Raw genomic sequence first — 25,971 nt, 5'->3', positions numbered from 1 at the left:
AAGGTGTACTTCAGACGTACCATACTCCTCTAAACGTACTGTTATTTCATAAGACATACTCTAAAGGCAAGATACCACTCTTACGATATCTTTTGATAGGTGTCATCCACTATCATAAGCCTTATTCATTTCCTCCATTTACTCAATTCTCTACAAGTCTTCACCATGACTTCTTGTACATCCAACCAGACATTTGGTGTACAAAGCGAGAATTTTAAGATAAGAAAGCTTTAATTACGATAAACGTATAAATCTCCTTATCACTCCGAAACGTTTACATGCTAGTTCTAATATCGTAGCCATACGCTTAGAATCCTAAACACATAAGGTTTCCAGATCCGGTCGGCAACAGACCATAGATCCGAACAAATAATAGCATCAATATAGCTATCACACAAAACATTAAGCACGTAAAAGCTTTTTAGGCAATTTTCCTAAAATAAACTAGTGCTCGTGTCTAAATCACAACAGACACACATCTCAAAACTTCACTTAGCATTCTAAGTTTAAGTCTAGAAATCCTACAAATTCCTAGTTCGCTTAAACTAATGCTCTGATACCAACTGTGACATCCCCAATTTCACGGCCAGAAAAGACCGATTTGTTTATGCTTTGTTTTATAAATCAGAGTAATCGTTTAAAGAAAACGGTTGCGGAATTTGTTCCCAAAATAAAATATGATAACCATTTTATCAAAACATTTCTCGAAAAGAATGTATTTTTATTAAATAATAAAACATCGGGATGTCATGTTCGTTACAGACCAAAAGCATAAACAACATAATATAGACCTTACAATAGTTATTCAACTACTGATCTATAATCCAAAATCTCTCGTCAAGTCCGCCGACTTATACTCTTGTGTCATTACCTGTAATGAAAAGAAAACTGAGTGGGTCAGGCTTGGGAGCCTGGTGAGCATATAGGGTTTTCAACCCACAATAATACATTTATTATATTCAATTATCAAACAATCAACTCAAATACCCATCCCCATCATCTTCTTAAGGTTTCCCCCTAAGAACCAACTATCCTTCATTCACTTATTCCTAAGGAATCGGCACGAAATCCATTGCTGCCAAAGTTTATCTATCAAGTACTAAATCCATAGTTATAAGACGCTAACTCCATAGTCGTCGGGGTTTACTCAAGCGATGCTAACTCCATAGTCATCAAGGTTCACTTAACAAGCGCTAACTCCATAGTCGCCAAGGTTTACTTAACAAGCGCTAACTCCATAGTCGCCAAGGTTTACTTAACAAGCGCTAACTCCATAGTCGCCAAGGTTCATCAAATAGGCACGAAGTCACATCGTCGCCAAGGTCTATACAATAGGTGCTAACTCCATAGTCACCAAGGTTCATCAAATAATAGGCGCTAACTCCATAGTCACCAAGGTTTATCTAACAGCAGGCGCTAACTCCATAGTCACCAAGGTTTATCTAACAGCAGGCGCTAACTCCATAGTCACCAAGGTTTATCTAACAGCAGGCGCTAACTCCATAGTCACCAAGGTTTATCTAACAGCAGGCGCTAACTCCATAGTCACCAACTATCCCATCTACCCTTTGTTCTACCCAACAATTTTGTAGATATAAATACTTACACAGTTTAAATCATTTAACACCTGTATAAAACTCCAATTTCCATGTCCATCTCAAATAGACAAATAACATATAAACACATAGCACGTATTTCATAACAAATACTTCATATTGATGTGTTAGAAGAAAGCAACTACACACCCACACATATAAACAACAATATACTTAATACACTCAAACCATACTTGTATTATTATCGTGTTTATGAAAGGTAGTATACACTCACTTGATCAGAAGATGATCGGACAGCACTACGACTTGCAGAAGTAGTAATCCACCGCAGATCTGGAAGATCTCCACAAAAATCGAACTTCTCGCGGGCAGAGCTTCGGCTCGGGAACCGCACTTCTCGGGATCTTCGGGATCTCGGGACTTGCCTCGGGGCTAGAGAATAATACCGGGGCTTCGAGGTATTTCTGGCACGCAAACCGATGCAAAATGGGAGAAAGAAGAGGAGAAATTGGCAAAACTATCGGCTGCCTTCGGATTCCTTTTATAGAGGCTGAGCCTCGCACGTACGCGGGGCGTACGCCAGTACGCGGGGCGTACTGGTCCGAAAAACGTCACTGCGTGCGTCATCCGAAGCCGCTTGCTTCGAATGTCGACACTTCGGAGTACGCGGGGCGTACTCGAGTACGCGGCGCGTACCTCGGATCAGACCGGTGACTCCTTCGGATAATGCTTCCGAATTTCCTTTTAAATTTAAATACAAAATGATTAATAAACTTCGGAAATTCATATCTTCTTCATACGAACTCCGTTTTCGACGTTCTTTATATCCACGCGAAGGTGAGACTACGCTCTACAACTTTCGTTTAGACTCCGTCGGCTAATTTTGACTTTTATTTTTATTATTTATTTTTAATAGGCCGCGACATAAACTTTCGTTATAAATTCATAACTTCTTCGTTTGACGTCCGTTCTCGCCTAACTTTTTATCGCTTCGATACCAACAACGAGATCTTCGATTCTCGTTTAGATTGCTAAGGCTAAATATCGCTCTAACGTAAATTCACTTTTTACGTCGCGCTGTGTCGTGCCGGTTCTGTCGCGAAACTTTGACAGGTCATAACTTCTTCGTTATAACTCGGATTTTGGCGTTCTTTATATGTACGGAAACCTTGTGACATATACTACAACTTGGTTAAGATTAATCCTTCTAGATAATCTTCCATCAAAAAGTCATTTTTGACGCTTATTGTTTCTAAATTGACTAGCCCTGATCTACGGGCGTTACAAGAAATTTATTAGCCTTGTTAATGATGTCATTAATCCTCTTCTTGCCACTTGTAAAAATCATCAACTACATAACCCCCATCAAGTATTGTTTGTCCCTAATTTCTAATTAAATCTCACTTTGGTAAGTAAGACGCTCAATCTGACTGGATGAGTTTTCTTTATTCTCATTCTATGATGACACTTATTAAAGACTTAAAAACATTGTTGAGCTCGAACAATCTCTCATCGGGATGAGCTTTTTAACCAGTCAGTAGTATTTGGTCTGGTTTTCGGTTCCTGTTCACTCCTTAATTAGTTTTCAATTATTCTGGTTCCGATTCGGTTCAATTAATAGCCAATTAAGTAACCTTCCTCCATAAAAGGTGATAAACCACATAGACGATTTTTGTGATTTAGTCATCTACCGTAAAGAGGACAAAGCAAGCTCTTGTGATATTTGTCACTTTCATTTTCAGAGATAAAATAGATTTTGGACGTCTTAGACAAATTGCTGGAAACAAGGTTTTTGGTATTGATACATATATCAACAACTTTAAACCAAATGGCCTATGAATCTCATCCACTCATATTTTATATTTCTAGCCAATTTTGATATATAAAAAAAAAGTCAAATTGAAGTAATTAATGTTCAATGATGAATTGTGATTGATCAAGATATGTCGTTATGCATGAACAATCAAGAAGGAAACTGCCATTAATTATTCATGAAAAGAGAAAAAAAACAAAACTTGAGTGGTTTACATCAATTTTCCAAGATATGAAAACTTTAATGAGAAGAACATAGCAATTAATACTTGACACAATTTTGTTATATAAGATGATGGCTCACTTTGTACTTGAATACAGATTAATCTATTAACCCAACTTATTTACAAGATCTTGGAGCAGCTAATATCAACTTTAATCAAATTATCATCACTATTTATCAAGTAAAAACATGTCCATTAAGTGAAAAGAAGATATACCACAAGATAATATGTAATGATAAGAATAAATCACTTGTAAATCAACGTTTATGAGTCTATGTTATAAACTTATAATAACATAATGACTCGGTTAGTAAAAATAAAAAAATAACTTCTAAGTTTGGATATCTGAGTTATATATTTGATTATAGACCTAAAATACATGTCATTCGATACTAATTTTGAAAACATTTTTAATTATAAATAATAACTAGATATATGTTGCTTTTATAGTTTTATGTATATTTATGGTTGTGCAGAATGATAAAATGACATATATGATATGTTCGACAACATGCATTTGAGAGTTTTGGTATTTGGTTTTTATAAAAATAAATAAATAAATAAATAAAAATTAAAAAATTAAAAAAATAATAATAATAAAAAATTAAAAAAAATAAAAAAAAAAAAAGAAAAAAAAAGACTGGAATAAAAGAAAATGTTTTGTTCATGGGTACAAGCTTAAAAGGTTTATTTTAAACAAAATCTCTTAGTGCTTCAAGTAACTTTTTGGAATTTTTATATTTTAGGGATAATGACTTGAAATGGTAACGAACTTTCGACTTTGTTCACATTTAGTCACTAAACTTTTTTTCGTTATCTATTTGCCATTGAACAGTTTCAGTGGCAAATAGATAACGAAAAAAAGTTTAGTGACTAAATGTGAACAAAATCGAAAGTTCGTTTTCCTCTAAAAAGTTCAATAGCTAAATGTGAACAAACTTCCTATTGTATTATGTTTTAGCAAAGTATTTATTTTTGTTTAATTGTAGCAACATTTGTTGATGAAGAAATCTATAAAATAAAAAAACAAAATGTAACATCCAGATTTCTAGGTGTCATTATTTAAGTATTTTTCTTTTGAGTTAAGAAGAGAGACTCGACGAGTTGACACCTCAACTCGTCGAGTAAGGTCGCGACTGATGACTCGGATTAATAAATGGACTCGACGAGTCGGTGAGGCGACTTGACGAGTCCGCGTTGTTGGCAGAAACCCTAAATCTTTGGGCCCGAGCCATATTTAAAGGCACTTATGGCCTTCAATTGCGACTATCTTTCCCATAAGTGAGAACCCTAGCGAACTTGAGTGTGTAGAGTGAGAGGAAGAGCTATCTTGAGCTTTTTGGTGTGATTTTGCAAGAAATGAGAAGAGTTCCAGCAAGAGGGACCAAAGAAGGTTATTGTTCTGAGTTATTCAAGCAAGGAGCTTCATTCTGAGGTACAAAAATGAACTCCTTTCCTTCCCTATTGTGTAGATTCCATTTTGGGGTTAGGGCTTGAATCACTTCATCTTTGGGGTTTTGAATGCCTTAAACCCCTCTTGCAAGTTTGTGTTATAGATCTGGACCTTTCTAGGTCCAGAGAGCCGAGAATATGAAGCTTTAGTAGAGTAAACCTTGGGGTTTGAAGTTAGGAATCTGGACCCTTCTAGGTCCAGAGAGTCGAGAATATGAAACTTTAGTAGAGTAAACCTTGGGGTTTGAAGTTAGGAAGCATTTATGGGATCTTTATGGTATATATAGTTACTTTCATCTTACACATAGATATAAAGTATTTTATATAAATTACGTGCTATGTGTGCATATTATTTGAATATTTGCTGTCTATGCTGGATGAACGATTTTATACATGTTTTAAAAGATTTAAACGGTATATTTATTTTATATCTACAAATATGTTGCTGATAAAACATGGGTAGATGAAATAGTTGGTGTGTAATGAAATAAAATGATAAGATAGGTGATGATAGAAAGGTGATGATAATTAGGTAAATAGATAGTGATGAATAGGTGATATAGGATGAAAGGAGATACCATAACCTTAACCGGCAATGTGGCATTGTAGTCATCTACTAGAGTATAGATGGCGACCACGGACCATTCTAGACAACCCAGTGGAAACACCAGCAGGCCCATAACCTGTAGGTGATGAACTACGTGTTCATGCGATGTTGTAACTACGTATTCATGTGATGTTGTAACTACGTATTCATACGATGATACTCTAACCCCTTACTATGAATTACGAGTTCAGACGATGTTGTAACTACGTATTCATGGGATGTCACAAATTCTGCATGCCAAACCAATGGTCATAATTCACATCAGTGAGAATGGTTCATTTTTTTTGTAAAACCAAAATCAGATTGAAAATTTTGATTTTTTTATTTTGGAAAATGTCAAACCATTGGTTTTTTATTTCGGTTTCGGTTTTTTGTTTTTTTTAAATATATTTTCAGGGTTTTGTTGTTTTTTTTTTATTTCATAGATTTCTTCATCAACAAATGTTGCTACAATTTAACAAAAATAAATAATTTGCTAAAACATAATACAAGAGGAAGTTTGTTTATATTTAGTCATTGAACTTTTTAGAGGGAAACGAACTTTCGATTTTGTTCATATTTAGTTACGAGACTTTTTTTCGTTATCTATTTGTCACTAAACTATTGAAACTGTTCATATTTTACTCTTATGACCGGTAACAACCGGTCATAAGGGTAAAATGTGAACAGTTTCAATAGGTCAATGACAAATAGATAACGAAAAAAAGTTTAATGACTAAATGTGAAAAAAATCGAAAGTTTGTTACCCTTTCAAGTCATTATCCCTATATTTTATGTCATTTACATCTTTCAAAAGCATTCTATTTATATTGGTTGATTATTTTTATACAAATAAAAATACAACTTTCAGCTTCTAACTATTTGTCAAACATACTATAAATTGAATCATATTGAATATATGGAAAACGTTAAAAATGACCAAATAACTATTCTTTTTGTCCATTTTTTACTCAACTTAATTTTGTCCAATTTACTTTTCAAAATCGATTAATCTTAGCCAATCAACTTATTTTGTCTATTTCTAAAGTCGTTTTATTTTAGTCATATAAGTAGGTTAAGGTCTATAGTTGGGTGAAGGGACTAAAAAGACGATTTGAAAAGTTCATTCCCTAAAAAAATGGACACAAATAAGTTAGACGGTTGAGTGACAAAAAATACATGATTTTGAAAAGTTCGTTATCTAAAACCGAACAAAAATAAGTCCAATGACTATAAACAAACAAATAAAATAATTCGCTAGTCATTTTAACGTTTTCCTTTGAATTTAAAACTTCACTTTGATATAAATTATCGTAACAGTAAATTCAATAGTTTACTTAAATAAATGTTATATTTAACCTTGTAAGATTGATTCATGAAGTATCCACCCTGGCCAGGAAGGAGGATAATAATTGATGAAATTAGAATTTTCCACTCTGGCAAAGATAGAGAAAGGATATGGAGAATGCACTACATTTTGGTGGGTCTCATCCGTTATGTTGCACAAGATAAGGAGAGAAAAGTCAGCAAAAAACGCAAAAAACAGTAAATTACAAAACCACCCTTCGACTAATCATCGACTAGTACATTGTGACATTCGTAAAATTATTTTACTTTTAGTGTTTATAATAAAAGAGTTCATGAAGATCGAGAACCAACATTGCAATAGAATGAATGTTGTCGGTGGACACATCTATGCTTGTATGATTGGGCCAGCTATCCCAAATGAAATATAAAAGTTTTTTTTATAGTTGTTAACCGATGTTAACCAAGTTAGATCTAATTGAGTCAGACTAACTTTTTATTAGACACAATAACTATTAGAGGTATATCAAAAGCTATATGACGGAATCAAAGGCTTTCAATTTTAATTGTGGTATCAAACAGTCTAACCGAATCAAACTCAGTCTCTTATCATACTAGCTAGATTAGTTGATTATCTTCTTATAGCTCAATATTTAAGACTCATTGTATTAGTGTAATTTATATTTTTGAATGTTTTTAGTTATGTGTTGTTGATAGTTCTAAAGTGCAATAATTTACGACATGAACCAATACATGCACACTCTCGACAAATTTAGTCTGTATAGTATTTTTATATAATTTAATTTATATTTATATGTGAATCTATAGTGGCACCAAAATTAATTTTGGATCCACTGCCAAATGTTACCACGATAAATGCATAAATTGAACTTTTGGTTTGATGACACTTTTATGATATTCTCTAAGATTTAAAGTCAAAACAAAAAGAAGGGTTGCTATCACATAAATGTTATCAATGTACTGGGGAAGAAAATTGAAAATCAGGTTGAACAAAAAAAATCGATCCATAATTAATAACAATTACTCTTTTAAATAAATGTTTGTCCCTAAAATTTGATAAATTGTCACATGTAGTTAAGATCAGCTGAATCATAAATATAGATAGACCGAAATTCTTTCGTATAAAAAAAATAATGTTTCTAAAACAAGAACCTTTTTCTAACCTTAGTCAAATAGCCATTTGAATGTAAGGATTTGAGGACCAAATGGTAAACAAATTTGCATGAAAAAATGAAACCTACAAAGTTTTAAATAGTTTAAGGGCTATTTTTGTAGTTCTTTATAACTAAAGAGCAAAATTCCAAGAAAGAAGGGAAAGAGAACACGAACCTGTGGCTGCAAATTGGCTATTACTACGTCTCTTCTCCTAAACCCCATTGAAACTAACACACCTCCTACATCTCCCTTTCTTGGTGTCTTCGTGTGTTTCTAAATCAATTGAAAACCGAAGGAACCAAGATTCTGATTAGGATTAGCAGTTATTAATTTCTCCAAATCCCCTCATTTATATTACGAAAAAGATGCTCCCCTTTTCGTTCATGGCCTACAATGATTCTTGATCACATGAGTGAAGATCAAATGAGCGATAAGGAATAAAGAGAAGATAAGATTAATTAGTGAACTCTATTATTCTTCAACAAATACCCTATAGGCCCTAGAACAGTAGAAATTCCATGGTTATGTCTACTTGAAAACCCGAATCAAGAAAACAAGATCCGAACTTTATAGTTAACTGTTCACGATCGAAATTAGGATCTGGGTTTCTCAAGATTTGGTGTTTTGAAGGATTTGAGATGTCGGGTGGGTGTAGTATAGTGTGGTTTAGGAGAGATCTGAGGGTAGAAGACAACCCTGCTTTGACTGCAGGTGTTAGGGCAGGAAACGTGATAGCAGTGTACATATGGGCACCTGAAGAAGAAGGTCATTATTACCCTGGAAGGGTGTCGAGATGGTGGCTAAAACAGAGTTTAGCTTTATTGGATTCGTCTTTGAAAAACCTTGGTACTTCTCTTGTTACCAAGAGATCTACTGATAGCGTTTCTTCTCTTCTTGAGATTATCAAATCGACTGGTGCTACTCAGCTGTTTTTCAATCATTTATATGGTTAGTTTATTTTATTTTTTTTGTTTTTTTGGTTACTTTTTATGGTAGTTTTTGGTGAGAATTTTGGTGTTGTTCTGTCTTAACTTATCTGGAATTGGTAGATCTTTTTCCCAAAATAGAAAGGATTTTGAGATTTCGGGTATATTATTTTATGTCCTAAGTGGAATTGTTGGATTTTTTTACCCAAAAGAGTATGAATTTTGAGATCTTGTTTACATTATTGTGTCTCTGAACCTGTCTGGGATTATTAGGGTTTTCCAAAAAAAAGTATGAATTTTGAGATCTTGTATACATTATTATGTGTCCTAACTTCTCTGGGATTGTTAGGTTTTTCCCTCAAATAAAGTATGAATAGTGAGATGTTGGATGCATCATCCTTATGATTCAAGAAGACTTAGGTAGTGTTTGCAACCGAAATCAGAGATCTTTTACTTACCTAATAATTAATTTTTTTTGCCACTAGTATCAAATTGAATTTGATTATATAGCCATTAAATAAAATGTCGAAAACTGAAATTAACATAATTTTGTTTCTATGTGTTTTAGATCCGTTGTCTCTGGTTAGGGATCACAGAATGAAGGAGATTTTAACAAGTAATGGGATATCAGTGCGTTCATTTAACGCGGATTTATTATATGAACCATGGGAAGTTCTTGATGATGAAGGTCGTCCATTCAATACATTTACACAATTTTGGGACAGGTGTCTTAGCATGCCTTATGATCCTGAATCTCCACAACTCCCACCAAAAAAGATAATCTCAGGTCACTTTTCTCATATGCCTAATCATGTATCAACCTCTACTTAAACGACTTAACAACAACAAAATGACTTAACACAGAAAGTCATAGAAATGATACTTGCCCAACGAGCCATGATTATTTACAAATTTGCCTTTGTTTATATTTCTTTCCATTCCCCAAAAGATGCCATCATTTTTTCAAATATTGAATGCTAGTAAATGACGATTTTACCCTTCTAATAACGATTTATTCGAGAACTATTATAAATTTCCTTGCTTGTTTTTATTAGGTGATTTATCAAAGTGTTGTTCAGAAACATTAATATTTGAGGACGAATCCGAGAAAGGAAGCAATGCACTTCTAGCCCGGGCATGGTCACCGGGCTGGAGCAATGCGGATAAAGCCCTGGCGGCTTTTATCAACGGGCCACTTCTTGAATACTCCAAAAACCGTAGAAAAGCCGATAGTGCCACCACATCATTCCTATCTCCCCACCTCCATTTTGGCGAACTTTCTGTACGAAAAGTCTTCCATTTACTACGAATCAAACAAGTCCTTTGGGCCAACGAAGGTAACACCACAGGTGAAGAAAGCGTAAATCTATTCCTTAAATCTATTGGGCTTCGGGAATATTCAAGGTACATGAGTTTTAATCACCCGTATAGTCATGAAAGGCCTCTTTTGGGGCATTTGAAGTTTTTTCCATGGGTGATAGACGAGGGGTATTTTAAGGCGTGGAGACAGGGTCGAACAGGTTACCCGTTAGTTGATGCGGGTATGAGAGAGTTATGGGCCACTGGTTGGCTCCATGATAGGATACGGGTCGTGGTTGCGAGCTTTTTTGTCAAGGTTTTACAGTTACCATGGAGATGGGGGATGAAGTATTTTTGGGATACACTTTTGGATGCGGATCTTGAAAGTGATGCTTTGGGTTGGCAGTATATTACAGGTACTTTACCCGATGGCCGTGAATTTGATCGTATCGATAATCCACAGGTATTATATTATAGCAATTTACTTCCATTTATTTGTATATATAGAATACTACTTTCATTTTTTTGTGTTACTTCCAGTTATGTTATATTAGAGACAATTGATTCGTGACAAATAATGAAATTATATTAAGCCCTGAAAAATAAGATAATGTTCAATCGATTGGCTATTTATTTTTTTTGGCAGTTTGAGGGCTATAAATTTGACCCGAATGGGGAATACGTAAGAAGATGGCTACCGGAACTTGCTAGACTACCGACGGAATGGATTCACCACCCATGGGATGCACCGGAATACGTGCTTCAAGCCGCCGGAATCGAGCTCGGATCCAACTACCCTCTCCCGATTGTGAAAATGGATGAGGCAAAAGCCCGATTACAAGAAGCGCTTACTCAAATGTGGCAGCACGAAGCGTCTTCTCGAGCGATTCTGGAGAACGGGATAGAAGAAGGGCTTGGAGACTCGTCGGAAACTGCTCCGATTGCTTTCCCTCAAGATATGGAGATGGAGATGGACGAGAATACGCTGAGAACAAACCCTACGACCACCACGATCCGTCATTACGAAGACCAAATGGTTCCGAGTATGACGACGTCGTTGTTTAGGGGAGGGGAAGAGGAATCGTCTTCAGAAATTGGAAATTTTAGGGAAGATAGCAGGGCGGAAGTTCCGATTAATCAAGGTGGAGATGGAGATGGAGAGGGTCAAACGGTGAGAACTGGTAATATGCAGCCACCGATTGATATCACGAGGGCGTTGAGAATTACGGATGATTTGCCGGCGGATTCTTCCAACAGTTCGAGTTCAAGTTCGAGGGAAAGAGATGGAGGTGTTGTGCCTGTGTGGTCGCCTTCCACTTCTAGTTTTTCGGAGACTTTTGTTGGTGAAGATAGCTCATATTTGCAGAGGCGTACGCAATCTCATCAATTAATCAACAACTGGAGGCGGCTTTCGCAAACCGGGTAAGTGTTATGATCTGTAACAACCTGATTTTTGTTCAAAATCATATATACCCAAAAGCCATTTGTTTTCAAGATTTTTTTTTAACTCAATGCAGGTGATCTGTGTTTGTGAATGCGAGAAGGTGGAAGCTTGAAGATGGTAGGTGCTATATGGGATGATCGTGGGTCATCATTTTCCGATCTGACCTGATCCAATGGTGGACCATCTGTGGGCAGAAATTCAGATTTTTTGAAACCGAAATATAAAGCTTCTTTGCTTCTTTTAGTTCTGTGTTGTGGTTATGCTGTATAGTAACTGGTAGTGATGTAGTATATAACTTGCATGCATCTACGTGTATATATGTTATATATACGTATATGTGATATGTATATTTATAAGTATGTGTTTATGTTCATTATCATCTTTGTAGCCAGGGTTGTATTTTAGCACGTTGACCAATCTTGTATTGCTGTGTGCTAAAAATGTAGGAATTGTGGCATTTCTTTTTTTTTTTGCTTTTCGATTTGGCAATTTGGCGCCAACACCGGTGGTCGTTTGTCCATGCTGACTGGACCAGACTTTTAGGTCCGGATCATGACTTGGGTCTTTATAACTCTACTTGTTTCAGATTAGGCTTTTGTGATATATTTTTTTAGTTTTTAGTATAAATATAAACAGGTAGGTTTGTATCAACACCCATCAGTTTTTTGGCCTTTTTTTCAAAGTAGTTAATGTTTTGATAACATAAAGAAAAAACCATTCAACTTTTTAAATTGATGTCATTTATAAATTATACTGAATCTGGTATAAGGTTTTGTTATTGCCACTTGTTCTAATTTCAAATTTTTTAAATGAACAACTAACAGAAAGTTCAGTGAGTTGGTGGCAAAAACTGAATACTCAATTAAATTTTAATTTTCAATTTAAAAATCAAATTTCAACATAAAGAACTTGAACCCTACAATCAAAACCAAACTAACCTCACTAAAGTTCTAAATAAAACATATCTTGGGGAAAAAAAAAAAAAGACTGATTGGTTCCCCATATTTTCTTTTCGTGATGTCCTATTTATCCTTAAATCAAATATATAAAACCCCAATTCCACCTTCATTTATCCTCACAATATAGAAGAAGATGATGAAAATGTGAAGATTTTACTAATACTAATACTAACTTGTGTCTTTGCAAAGAGAACCATTTGATAAAAGTCTAAGAATGTTTGAAATAACTACACATTAGAACCAGCTTTCAAGAAGCATATACCAGAATTGAGCAAAATCCATCAACTGCTGATAATTAGTTGAAGCAGAAACATCCCTCTAATTTAACCTGTAAAGGTTAAATATAAGAAATGCTATAATTAGTGACTCTAATTGTGTTCAAAGAAATGCCACCTCTAATTTAACCAATAAAGTTTGTGTTCAAATGAGATTTTTGTATTGGGTTGATATCTTTTTTAAGTATAGTCTCACCAAGAAAAGAAATTGAGCATGCAATGCTATAACTGGGCAAAATTCTCAAAGTACAATGCCTTGATAAGAAAAAGCTCAAAAGTGTAATGCTGCGATTGGTTAGAAACTTTCCAAGTATAATGCGTCAAAAATGAAATGTTGTAATTGGGTAAAATTTTCAAAGTGCAATACTAACAATAATTTCCACAAAATGTCTAGAAGTTACCTTTACGTTGTTGAGGAAGTGAAAAAAACAGTTCTATAACATGTTGACATGTCCTGACATGCTTGCAGTGCAAGATGGGCATAAAGAACCAATTCCATCTTGTGTTCCAGAATGAGAATGAAGCTGCTGGAGATGGAATTCATTTCTACACCATGCACATACACTTGTAATCTGCTGATGATGATTCCTTCCACTTCCAGATGTATTTGTATTTGGCATCATATTCATGGTGTTCTTTCCAAGCCAAAATGAGGAGGAATCAAACTGTTGCTCCATTGGCATCTCCACATTCACATTCACATTGTATGGAATTGGATACGCCCCCCTTGAATCCCTCCCTTCAAGTGCATGTGCATGTGTGTGTGGATTGTGTTGTGATCTAGCTGTTGTTAAGAAACTGAATTCCAAAGGCTCAGGTCTGCTATTACTATTACTATTACTATTACTAGTAGTAGTACTAGATCTCATTCTCAACCCACTCGCATCAAAACCTTCATTGTATTTGTATCTTTCATCAATTCTAAACTCTCCATCTCCTGCCTGTCATTCAAATTAAACATCAACTTCTTGTTACAAAACTATGTCTACTTTTTAAGGTGAAAGGCAACATATAGCAATGTACTTTTATATATTTATTCTAGCTATACTACTAAATTAGTAACCTAACTTTTTGTTTTGTTAATTCAATTTAGCCCACTTGTTCAACCCATTTAGCCTGTTTCAATTGTAGCCAAGTTTTTTAATTTTACACATTTGACCCATTATAGTAACCTAACATATTGCAATGTACTTTCATTTGTACCTTTTCAGACATTATATTGAAGGAGTGAAAAGAGCTAGGGTATGGTATCTGGGCATGTGAGGAAGAGTTGGATAAACCACTTCTCATTTGTTGATTTTGATTTTGATTTCCATCACCACTTTTCCACATACCACCACCAGGTACAACTTCTGCATGACTCTGGCTTCCAAAACCACTACTAAATTTGTTTCCTGAATTTTTCAGATCCTCCCATGCCCTACCAGGGTAAACCGTGTTACCCTGATTCTGAAAGCTACTACTTTTATCATTACAACCAAGGTTAAATAAGCCTCTTCCCCCTTTCAGATCATCCACCATGCTATTGTTAACCATACTCAAATTAGTATGGACACCAAAAGTTTCATCCATCTTGGATGGAGCTACAAGATCTTTCTTCTGTTCCACTCTAAGGGAATCTGGATACAGCTCATGAGGGTTCCCAAAAGCAAGACTCAACTCATTGCTGCTGATATCTCTGTCTTCATCAAATTTCAGCCCACCTAACGATGTAGAATACATCTTATTCTCAAAAATATCATCTGATGTGTCAGCAATGGAGAAATGATCAAGTAATCCCCTTTCAGAACTCTCTTCCTGCTTACATTCCTCCATGGCTCTTTCATACAAACAATCTTGAAAACCAAATTCTTGATCGTTTTCAGATGGAATAAGAGAGCAGAATTCAAGATTGCTGCCCAAAGATGTAACTGATTCATTACCTTTTGCTTCGTTATTCCTAAAAGTTTGGAAGTCATCTAATTTATGTTCCTCTTGTTTATTTGAAGGAATTTGGGGTTCCTCCATAGTAGGAAAAGAAACATCATTTCCAAGATTTTTATTTTCACACTCTTCCTCCTGCCATGGTGACAGGGATGGACCAAAGTTGCCAAAATCATTGGTCCTGAAATCAAATTGCCCATCAAGTCCAGAACTTGATAATCCAGATGAGAGTTTATTTACGTTATTGAATGTGTCAGGAGCAAGATTATGAACAGATGGAGAGTCTTGTTTTTGGGGAGATATTAGGGTTTCACTAGTGACAACTTTAACTGGATCACGGTTTGTTTTGGTAGAAAGCTTCTTGACTACAGTTGCACCATCTTTATCCAGCCCAAAACGACCAAGGAAAAAAACAGATGATGACTCACCAACAGATTTCTCCTTTTCAGTCGCCACCTCATCAGACTTGATATCAATATCTATATCCATTTTTGCACCAAAACTGTTTTCTTCAATTGTTTTTACTGCAGGATTGGGCAATTCAATACTAGCAGTTGTACCAACATGATCTTTACTACCCATCTGTTCAGGGATGGAATCTGATTGGTCGGGAATGGAATCAACAAATGTAACCCCAGTTTCAGAAACTGGATCTTGATTGATTGCTTGATCAGAAACTGAATTTTGATTGATTGAAACTGAATCTTGATTGATTGGCTGATCAGAAACTGAATCTTGATTGCCCACTTGTTCATTTGGAAATGAAGAAAGCATAAAGCTTTCCAAATTTATACCCTGATCAAGATTGGAATCCAGCTTATTGTCAACAGAATTAACATGGGATTCACCTAAAGTTTCAGTGTTTCTGGTGTTTTCATTAATGGACAGGGGAGTTTCAGTTTCATCACCTAATAGTTCAGATTGAGAAACAGAAACATCAGGATCTTGATCTGTTTGAGAGACTTCATCATTCGTAGTACTTTTTTCACCGGACTTATATTCTTCAATAAAGACACCTCTATCTACATTACTATTTCCATCCTGTTTGCTAGGAGACACAAGGTCATGAGAAGCAGCTTCAAGATTGTCACAAGAATGTGCATCATGAGTCTCAATTACAGCATTGTCTCCAGAAGAAACTGATGCTAGAGACTTATTGTTAGGAGCATCAGTCATCAAATTAGGATCACAATCCAATTCTGTAGCTAGAGGAAGTGATGGTTCAACTTTCTCTATTTCATTTTCCACATTGCATTCAATATGCTCATTAACTGGTGTAACAAGTTCAGATCTTTTGGTGTCATGAGCTTCCACCTGGTGGGCCAATAGATCATTTTCACTCTCAAAAGTCAATGAGCATTTTAGGCACTTGAAAGAGTCTTCTACTTGTACCTCCATTTCATCAATGGTGACTTGCTCCTCACATTTTGTAGGTACAGGTGGCGCTTCTGCTGGTGGTGTTGGTGGTGATGAAGATGATGATGGATTGTCAACAAGGTCATCTGTTTTGATGTCTTGTTGTATAACAAGATCCACAGCCTGTCATAAACAACATAAACCAATCAGGGAAAAGGGGGGAATTGAAAAGGGAAATTAGAACACTTGTAAATAACAACTTACATTCACAGAAGCTCCTTCCAAAGCAAAGTTATCAGAAGTGTTGATGTTCACATGATTTTGTTTCTCCGAGTTTTCTTGTTTAACAACAGAGTTCAAGTATGCGGATATTTCTCTGCATGACTCAAACTGCCGACCACTAGGACTGAAATCAAGGTAAGTAAATTATGTGAGAACAATGAAGACATTACATTCACACAGTTGATCTAAATGTAACAAGCTAATAATTGAGTTTTGTGTTCATATGATAGATGGTGGTAATAAGACATCTAGTAAATGTTATTTTAAGTGTGTTAAGATAATTTTAAGTACATTTGTCTTGTCAAGAACTCAAAAATCTAAAGAACGAGAAAACTGTGCATAGATCCTATACCCTTTTCCCCCAAATGTCCCACCAACTCTCACTCCACAAAATAGGCTCTGTGAACGATCTCCCTAAAATGAAACCAATTTGATTACTGCAACATGTCTCCATTCTATATGTCTTAACCTAAATTTCATAACAGGTTTTCAAAGCTTAATGGCATGACTCAACTGGATTAGGACTGTTGTTCTCAATCTATCAAGTTAAGAGAATTTGATGAACATGTTAGCAATGTTGCCACTGGAGTCTCAATTGTGAGTAATTAAACCAAATCATTCCATGGTTGCAACCCCCCACCCCCTGTTTCTCAGCTTTTATCACCTAATCAACTAGAAGAAGTGAAATGTAATGCATGCAGTAAGTTCTATCTCCCATTATTGGTTCATCAACCAAATGATTTCTTTCTGAAATTACAATATAGTTGTTTGAAATGATACATCTACATTCGCATTTACTTAATGGAACAGTTGACAGCATTGATTAATTTTCAGTATACACAAGATCATCAACAAATGTATCATATATAGCCTAAAAGCAAGGGAGAAACCAAAACCTTAAGTAGCGTCGACAGAATAACCAAACACGACCTTCTTTCTTTTTGATGCAGAGACTCAGCTTCCAGCCCTTTGGCAAAACATCACCGAATTCCCTTGCATCCACAACCCTCCTCTTCCTCCTCCTACTCCCCCACTGTCCATTCATACCTCTCAGAAACCCTAACAAGTCATCCTCCGTAGACATTCCCATCGTCCTCCTCCTAATCTCAGGCCCGTAAGGATCATCTAGTCCGGCAAGTGTAGCCATATTTACTGGTACACCACTATCATTTACGATTTCTCTATCCATCTCATTATCATATACAACGACTTTCTTAACCGTATTATGCCGAATTCTCTTGGCGGTTGGGGGACGAAGAAATACCACATTCTCATGCTTTCGCGGTCTCCCTCGTTTTCTCTTTATCCCTAGGTTTTCAGTACTCAAAAATTCAGGCACAACGGAATTGCTGTTGTTTTCGGCTTCCATCTGATCTACATCCTGGAAATTCGGGTCTGACTTGCAGAGTTGTTTCAACATACGGATGATTTGAGAGTTTTCCGCTTGCTCTGGGTCATTAATGTTGTTAGAAGGGTGCGCATGTGACGCCCGGAGGTGAGGTGTGCGTCGGTGAAGGGTGGTGGTCTTGGTGGTTGTGGAGGAGGACTCCGCCGAGGCAAGACGGAGCCGAGAGTAGGTCTGTTTACGGCTACCGGCGGATTCATTGAAAACGGCGCGGTTAATTTTGGGGATAACGACCTCGTCGCAGCGGTTGGGATCGAATGAGGAGTCCGACGATATGGAGAGAGTGTAGAGTTCTGACTGGGAGAGGAGGCGGAGATCAACAACTGGGACCGAGTCCAAACGGATAGCAGGACGCTCGGTGTCGTCAGCCTCGGCGGTGGCAACCGTGGCGGCCATATCGGAAAATGTGTTGTGTCGATGGGGGCCGAGTATATGTAACGTAGATGAACGACATTTTTACTGCTTTAACCTTGTCCCTGTTATATCGAGAAAAACAATTGTATTGTTTTTTGACAAAACTTCAAAAATGGTCCCTGTGGTTTTTAAAAATATCAAGTTTAGTCCCTAAGTTCAAAAAACCTCACAGATGGTCCCTGTGGTTTCAAAACTTTTAACAAATGGTCCTTTTCGCTAACACCGTTAACATTTAACCGTTAAGTCAGGGGCATTTTTATCATTTCACTACAGAGGGACCATTTATGAGGTTTTTAATTACTTTTCTTTAAAATAAATAAATAAATAATATTAAAAAGGGTCCCACCTCTCTCTCTCTCTCTCTCTCTCTCTCTCTCTCTCTCTCTCTCTCTCTCTCTCTCTCTCTCTCTCTCTCTCTCTCTCTCTCTCTCTCTCCGTTTTCAGACACCCCAATACTTCCTATTCTTGTCCCTATTTCTGCTTCATTAGACTGCCAAGACCTCTTCCCTCTCATCTTCCTATTCGAGTCCGGAAGCTCGCTAAAGCCCGATTAAGCAAGCGCGCCATCGAGCATCGGTCGTGGGCGAAGTTTGGCGATGCCGTTCATGAAGAAGTCGGTTCTCGGCTCACCATGGTTTCGAACGAAGAGATCTTGCTTGAACGACCTAGGGCTCCTGGTTTGTCTCTCAACCTCTTAAAACTTTCTGGTATCTCATTGATGAATTATGAAATTGGTGTGTTCTTATATTTCCATCGACAATTCCACTGTCAAATTCGTTTCAGTTTCATGAAATCGTATACATTCCTCTTCCTCCGATTGCGATAAATTCATCAGTCGAATATAATTATCGGATTTGGTGTTAAACCTTAAAAAAAATCGATCTGTATTTGCATTTCGCTTTTAAAAATGGACTAATTCTGTGTTTTTCGTGTTGAAATTTTGATAGGTTCGAAAGGAGAAGAAAAGGCTACCGGAGACGGCTTAGGATAGCTGAGCAAAGGCAGCGTTGTACTCATGGTATGCAGAACTTGTGGCAAAAAAGGCGATCACTGGACATCACAGAACTTGTTGCCATGGTAGTAAAGATTTTTTGGGGATTTTGATTTGGATTTAGATTTAGATTTTGAATTGGATTTGGATTTTGCAACTGTAATTCTTGAATTGAGTTTTTCTTTCCCATTTGAGGAAGAGTGTGAGGTTTGATTTTGATTTGGTTGGATTTTGTTGATGATATTTGTGAGGTGGATGGAAACAGGGTGTTTTGTTTGTTCACTAGTAGATATGACCATACCGGGGAAAGCTTTCCGATGTCGATATTGATAGTTTAATAAATCGGTTGGAAAGTGGGGAATATAAGTCGTGCATTGAAGGTGTTCGATGAATTGCTTGAGAGAACATCTTTGCCCACATTCAGAATCTTGAGACACTGCATCAGATTTTCCAGTGCATCAGATTTTCCAGTGAACGGATCCCTTCAAAGTTTAGTGAGAGAGTGTGTGTGATTGGGTTCTTGATGGTCGTCGGTAACTAGAGAGAGAGAGAGAGAGAGAGAGAGAGAGAGAGAGACCCTTTTAAATATTATTTATTTATTTTAAAAAAAAGTAATTAAAAACCTCATAAATGGTCCCTCTGTAGTAAAATGACAAAAATGCCCCTGACTTAACGGTTAAATGTTAACGTTGTTAGCGAAAATGATCATTTGTTAAAAGTTTTGAAACCACAGGGACCATCTGTGAGGTTTTTTGAACTTAGGGACTAAACTTGATATTTTTGGAAACCACAGGGACCATTTTTGAAGTTTTGTCTTGTTTTTTTTTTTTTTTTTCTAATACTATAAATAAAACCTTTAATTTTGTAATTTTTTAACAGCTTACTTCTCTTATATTTTTTTTTTAGATTTTACCCTTTTAATTTGACTTTGTGACTCCATATATTTTATTAAGTTTTTACTAAGAGTGTTCATCAACACATATACTCTACACATCTAAACGTATTATGTAGTGGAACCCCGTTTATTTTCGATACCGTACGGGACTAATTTTTAAAAAAATTCGGGAGCAGGAGCGGGGGCGGGGGTAAGATTAAACCCCGTTTATTTTCAGGATCGGGACCGGGAGTGGGTATTTCCGTCCCGTACTCCCGCGGGGGGCCGTTTGCATATATAATAAAAATATAGATTTAGAGGGTGTTTGGCTTGACTTTTAAAATGACTTTTGCTTTATCTTTTGGAAAATGTCTAAAAAGATGTTTGGTAAGATAAAAATGACTTTTTTTATAGAGTATTTTGAGACTTTTTGAAAAGTCACGTATGCCTAACTTTTTCTAACTTTTCGGCAGCTAAAAATTAGAAATTACCAATATACCCTTACCTACCCTAATTAACGTCATTCACATTCATTCACGTATCACAGTTTCTTCTTGTTCTCTCCGCTCACGCACTCCTCTCGCATCTCGACCGCATCTTGACCTGCAACAAACACCGCGACGCCGGCGACCTGCAACACCGGCGACACCGCGCGAACTGCAACCCCGCGAGCGATCAGGTTTGTTTCTTTTCAATTTGATTTCCGATCTCAAATGTGATTTCCGATCTCAGATTTGCAATCTCTTCCTGTCTATTTCCGATTTCCATTTGATTTCCGATCTATGATGTTACATTTGATTTCCGATTTCCGATTTCCATTTGATTTCCGATTTCTGAAATTGATATTATGTAATTGATTTGCTGTGAAAATGATGTGCTGTGAAATAATTGATATGCTGTGAAATTGATTTGTGTTTTCTGTGGAAGTCATCCTGGTCATCGAGAAGTCTTTAGCGTTGCTGCTACTGAATTGGGAGATGAAATGTTTGATTGGTTTGCTTTTATTATCTTTATTGTGATTCTTTTTGTTGCTGACTTTTTAATTTTGGATGCATGTCTGTTCTTGGTGGCGCATCATCTTTTGATTAAAAGACTCAGAATTTGATTTTTAGTTATCAAACTGGTGTTTGAATATATGACTGTTCTTGGTGGTGCACCATCTGTTTGATGAAAAGATTCTTAGAATTCGGTTTCTTGATATGAAATCGGTGTTCAATTCTTGCACCATCTTTTTAAGTCTTCCCTTTTCTGATCGAACCTTCTGATTATTTAGTTTCTTTATGTAATTAGATGTGATTTGAATGCGATATGCGACTGTCATGAAATTTTCCTTGAAAAATGAATTAACAGTTAATGGATTATATTTGTGAACTTGTTGAAAAATGAATTAACAGTTAATGAAATTGATGAAATATGAAGCTGATGAAATATGTAAACATGCCTTTTTTTGTCATTTTACATATAAAAGTTAAACCAAACACTTTAACTTTTGACTTTTCTCTTCAAAAGCTAATCCAAACACATTTTAAAAAATAATTTTTCCAAAAAGTCCTTTTACAAAAAGGACTTTTGCCCCACAAAAGCTAAGCCAAACACCCTCTTAATATATAACTATATATATACATATAATATGATGTTTAGGTTTGTTTCTTTCATTTTCCTTTAGTCTTCGGAGGCTCTTTGTATTCAGTTCTTGATGCTTCTGGCTTGCCACTTCGTTTCTTCGTCTTCATCACACCCTCCTAGCGATCTTCGACTATCGTGCCTATCTCTAGCAGTTGAACGACCCTGTTAACCATCGTGCTTCTCGCGTCTCGCCGTCACCCTCTGCCGCTTGCTTTAGTCCGTTGGTCGTCGTCCTCCTACCGACGACCTAATTTCGGATCCAATACTTCATATCCGGTAATCTAGACTTCTGATTTCTAGTTGTTATATGTTTTTTTAATATAGATTTAGGCTTCTGATTTGTGGTTAGATATATTGATAATGTGATATTGTGGTTTTTGTTGATAGTAAGGTTGATTTATTGTAATCTATTCTAGGTTATGTACTAATCTTAGAAAATAACAATATTTTTTGGGGGTTTTGAGTGTGTTTTGTTGTTGATGATTTTTACTCCTCCATCCCACAAACAGTGGTTGTAGATGAGTACATTGAACTTTTAATCATTGTAAAAGAAGCATGTTCTTGATATTTTTATATGTATGATATTTGAATCAATTGTTTTTTGTTATACTAATGATGCTACACATTATTACAGGGAGTAAATGGTGAAAATGGTTATTTACAGTTTTACAATTGTCAAATGCAGGCATTTCTTGATCGTTTCTGCAGTAACTAACTTGTTTGTGAATCTCATTGGCATTTCGTTCTTCAGGAGCTATGCTCGTGTTAGTCTTGGTAAGTTTTCCTTTTGCTTTTAGGATATTTGTGATGATAAGTTATAGAAATATGAAATCACGATATAATTGATTTTACCCTTCTGATTTTCAGTTTATAGAAATATGAAAGCATGCACTGTTGACTCTAATTTCTTGGAGCTGGAATTTGAGATGTAGTTTGGTCTCGTGATCAGTGTTTCATCAGGTGATAACGACTATGTTCGTCTTTGACAAGGTAAGATTATACTTATGGTCTTGATATTCGTGTCCAGTGAGTTCCTATTTATGTTTACGGAGGTAGTTGATTTTTGTTATGTGGCAAATGTGAATACCCCGTCGATCAGTAGCATTGTCAATGGCGTTTTGGCGTCTGTTCTCCACCGCCACCAAAAACAAGCAACTGCCGCTGAAAAACTCCGCCGTCGCTAGCCCTAACCCTAGTCTATGTTCTATCTCCACCTTCATCACACGGTCTTACTCGACTTCATTTCTTATCACCAAAACCCCCAAATCTCAGAAGAAAAAACGCAAAAAGGAAGAATCCGCGAGAACCAAACACGTCCAGCACGAATCCGAACGTATTCCTCACTTCGAGAAGATCCTCAATCGAGACAATCACTTCCGCTTTGTCACCAAAACCAAGGATTACCTCTTGAAACAACCACAACAAGTCCTCCGCCTAGATGATGCCGGAAAACTCTACCGTGAGCTAGGGTTTCCTCGCGGCCGTAAAGTTCTAAAATTCCTCCAGCGCCACCCTCTCATTTTCCAAACCTACCGCCACTCCAATGACAAAATCTGGTTCGGATTCACAGATTTCATGGAGACATTTCTGGAAGAAGAGAAGATGATTATGGATGAAATGGAACATGATCGGATCAATACTGTTAGAAAGCTGCTAATGATGTCTGCAAATAAACGAATTCCTCTAAGCAAGATCTATCACTGTAGATCATTATTTGGGATCCCAGAAGATTTCAGAGATCGTGTGAGAAAATATCCAGAGTATTTCAACACCATTGTTGAAGAAGATGGAAAGAGAATTCTCGAGCTTGTGAACTGGGATCCAAAACTCGCCATCAGCTCATTGGAACAACAGTTCATGGTTGATGAAGATCGAACCAAGAAAGCTTTTCAATTCAAGATAAAACACGGAAAATCATTGAATTTAGACGAACATGATGAACGGAAATTGAATCTGTTAAATACTCTTCCTCTCGTTTCACCTTATTCAGATGGGGCGAGCTTGGATCTTTGGACTTTGGAGGCTGAGAAGTATCGGGTAGGTGTTCTTCATGAGTTCTTGAGCTTGACATTGGAGAAAAGAGCATCAATTCACCACATTGTTGAGTTTAAAGAGGAATTAAGTCTTACTAAGCATACTTATGCAATGCTGTTGAAGCAGCCAAGGAGCTTTTATTTGGCAGGAACTGAGATGAATTGGGTTGTGTTCTTGAAGGATGCTTATGGGGAAGATGGGGTCCTAATTCATAAAGATCCACAGGTTTTGTTTAATGAGAAGTTCTGTGAGTTTGCAGACAAACAAGAACTGGAAATTGAGTAGCTTGCGAATGAGCCCTTGAATACAACTTAACATTGCTATTAAATTCAAAACAATTATGATCCATTTATATGGTTTATGAACAGGCAAAATAGATTTGTGCATTCACTATATTATAGACTTAGCAACGTAACATGTAACTATTTACTGTAGTGATTAAACTGTTATATTTTTTTGACTGTTGAAAAAAAAACACTTCTTTCTAGTTACTTGGTTTTGATATTAAAGCACAATACATAAGAACATTAAAATAATATAGAAAAAAGCATATGTAGTTTTACGATTTTTTTGTTTTACATAATCAGATGTACGTTAATCTTTGTTTTTGGTAGTATGAAAACATTTTTTGTGCGGAAAATTTGAACACGTTCGAAAATCATGAACATTATTAGTCTACGAAAATCATGAACTTGTATGGAAATTTTGAAGAAGTTAGAAAATCATGAACAAAACATGTTCAAAAAACAAGAACTTGTTTGAAATGATGGGCGTGTTAGAAAAGATGTACCTTTTATTAATAATAATCTATGTTTTGTATTTTATTATTATTCTGTTTTTTAATCCAAGTTGTCTGTGCCTGAGAGATTATCAAAACGAGAAATGACGCCTATGAATAAAACATGTATGTTTATGACAGTAGGTCTTTAGGTGAACGAATTCTTGCTCATAACATGAGTTAAAAGTCCTACACGTTCTTGATCTGCTTGCTGAATCAAGGCGCTAGAATTGCATTTTGGCAAGAGATTGTCTCATCTAAACCTACCACCATCCGCAAAGATATGACTATGCATTCATAGGACCTAAAAGACGCTTAAAAAACAATAATGTTTTTTTCTGTATCTTGTTTGATAATCTTTCACATAAATGATTATCAAAAAAGCATAGAAAATCATTACCAGGCTTCTTGGTCGACGACATAAATTATATAGGGAATGTATTATGTAATGAAAACCTTCTAGAAATAAAAAAATGAGATTATATAAAGTCATGATTATATAATGGTTTTATTTCCTTTAATCCATGTTATTTGTTAGCAACTTCCTCAAAATTTTCCTTAACAATCTACGGTTTTTAATTATGAAATCATTGTTTAATCTAACAAGTCATAACGAATGTGCACAACTTACAACAATTTCCTTTGCAATTTAAGAATAGATAGCTACTTTTGGGCTGATGACATCTCACATAAAAGATTAATCTACAAAGGAGTCTGCATCGATTGAAGAGGTAGATATAAATTCGTAAATCTTTGGTACCGTTTTTTTCTTCTTTGCCATTTGCTTAGGTCAAGTCAGTAGTTACCCATTGTTTCTTGGCATTTATCATATTTCAACTGTTGGCCAAATTATAGGTAAGAACGAATATGAGTCTGCATAACTCTGTCATTAAACCTGAGTTTCCACTACTTGTGACTTCAACATTTCATACGACATGTTGTAAACATTGGCCTTCAATTGCTTCCAAGATCTACGACTCCTATTGTTTTGATAATTTCTCAGTTGAGAAATTTGAAAACGGATATGTGTACATCCCAATACATCTCACATCTTAGAAAGCTTTGATAACCACTCACTCAGTTGAGAAAATATAGAATGTGTATTGATATCACATAAACTACACCCTTAAACATACTAAAAAGAGGTGTCTTCAATAAATTTTATAATGATTAAAAATTTTGAACTATCTCTCACTAAAAGTACTTTGAAAATCATAATTGTGTTCGATTTTTTTTAAAAATGTAATTTCCAACGTAACATTAACATTATATGA

At 35.9% G+C, this 25,971-nt stretch overlaps 3 protein-coding genes and 1 long non-coding RNA gene across 7 annotated transcripts; 2 read left to right on the top strand and 2 right to left on the bottom strand.

The window, feature by feature from the left end:
- Positions 1-700: 700 nt before the first annotated feature.
- LOC122194748 (uncharacterized) lies at positions 701-8,420 on the bottom strand. Of its 2 annotated transcripts, XR_008230133.1 has the most exons (3): positions 8,286-8,418; positions 8,120-8,193; positions 701-871 (listed from the first exon to the last, which is right to left on the bottom strand). It is a non-coding gene; the product is annotated as an uncharacterized LOC122194748 (long non-coding RNA). The 2 variants fall into 2 exon arrangements; XR_008230132.1 differs by lacking the exon at positions 8,120-8,193 and having other exon boundaries at positions 8,286-8,420.
- On the top strand, positions 8,344-12,171 carry LOC111909309 (cryptochrome-1). 2 transcript variants are annotated; one of them, XM_023905112.3, is made up of 6 exons: positions 8,933-9,059; positions 9,387-9,457; positions 9,606-9,824; positions 10,093-10,799; positions 10,983-11,758; positions 11,854-12,171. In XM_023905112.3, exons 2-6 carry the CDS (start codon positions 9,439-9,441, stop codon positions 11,855-11,857), a joined length of 1,725 nt encoding a protein of 574 aa, XP_023760880.1. In that variant the 5' UTR covers positions 8,933-9,059; positions 9,387-9,438; the 3' UTR covers positions 11,858-12,171. The 2 variants fall into 2 exon arrangements, with proteins under 2 accessions (XP_023760879.1, XP_023760880.1); XM_023905111.3 differs by lacking the exon at positions 9,387-9,457 and having other exon boundaries at positions 8,344-9,059.
- Positions 12,172-12,771: 600 nt separating this feature from the next.
- LOC111909280 (uncharacterized) lies at positions 12,772-18,454 on the bottom strand. Its single transcript, XM_023905068.3, has 5 exons — positions 17,472-18,454; positions 16,558-16,699; positions 14,218-16,476; positions 13,416-13,955; positions 12,772-13,067 (listed from the first exon to the last, which is right to left on the bottom strand). Exons 1-4 carry the CDS (start codon positions 18,374-18,376, stop codon positions 13,449-13,451), a joined length of 3,813 nt encoding a protein of 1,270 aa, XP_023760836.2. The 5' UTR covers positions 18,377-18,454; the 3' UTR covers positions 12,772-13,067; positions 13,416-13,448.
- Positions 18,455-20,966: 2,512 nt separating this feature from the next.
- On the top strand, positions 20,967-24,406 carry LOC111909310 (protein WHAT'S THIS FACTOR 1 homolog, chloroplastic). 2 transcript variants are annotated; one of them, XM_023905116.3, is made up of 4 exons: positions 20,967-22,161; positions 22,571-22,659; positions 22,753-22,875; positions 22,988-24,406. In XM_023905116.3, the coding sequence occupies exon 4, from the start codon at positions 22,996-22,998 to the stop codon at positions 24,202-24,204; it is 1,209 nt and encodes a 402-aa protein (XP_023760884.1). In that variant the 5' UTR covers positions 20,967-22,161; positions 22,571-22,659; positions 22,753-22,875; positions 22,988-22,995; the 3' UTR covers positions 24,205-24,406. The 2 variants fall into 2 exon arrangements, with proteins under 2 accessions (XP_023760884.1, XP_023760882.1); XM_023905114.3 differs by having other exon boundaries at positions 20,968-22,161; positions 22,985-24,406.
- The last annotated feature ends 1,565 nt before the right edge of the window (positions 24,407-25,971 follow it).

Source organism: Lactuca sativa, chromosome 1 (genome assembly GCF_002870075.4).
Source record: "Lactuca sativa cultivar Salinas chromosome 1, Lsat_Salinas_v11, whole genome shotgun sequence".
NCBI classification, from domain to species: Eukaryota; Viridiplantae; Streptophyta; class Magnoliopsida; order Asterales; family Asteraceae; genus Lactuca; species Lactuca sativa.
This window is presented reverse-complemented; position numbering and strand designations above follow the sequence as displayed.

What these genes read in the sequence shown, in the direction of transcription:
- LOC111909310 (XM_023905116.3), top strand. Translation starts at nt 22,996, where the DNA reads ATGGCGTTTTGGCGTCTGTTCTCCACCGCCACCAAAAACAAGCAACTG.
- LOC111909280 (XM_023905068.3), bottom strand. Translation starts at nt 18,376, where the DNA reads ATGGCCGCCACGGTTGCCACCGCCGAGGCTGACGACACCGAGCGTCCT. An exon ending in TGGAAGGAGCTTCTGTGAAT is followed by an intron (nt 16,477 to 16,557) that starts GTAAGTTGTTAT and finishes TGTTTATGACAG; the next exon opens with GCTGTGGATCTTGTTATACA. An exon ending in TCAATATAATGTCTGAAAAG is followed by an intron (nt 13,956 to 14,217) that starts GTACAAATGAAA and finishes TTTGAATGACAG; the next exon opens with GCAGGAGATGGAGAGTTTAG.
- LOC111909309 (XM_023905111.3), top strand. Translation starts at nt 8,750, where the DNA reads ATGTCGGGTGGGTGTAGTATAGTGTGGTTTAGGAGAGATCTGAGGGTA. An exon ending in GTTTTTCAATCATTTATATG is followed by an intron (nt 9,060 to 9,605) that starts GTTAGTTTATTT and finishes TATGTGTTTTAG; the next exon opens with ATCCGTTGTCTCTGGTTAGG. An exon ending in ACCAAAAAAGATAATCTCAG is followed by an intron (nt 9,825 to 10,092) that starts GTCACTTTTCTC and finishes TGTTTTTATTAG; the next exon opens with GTGATTTATCAAAGTGTTGT.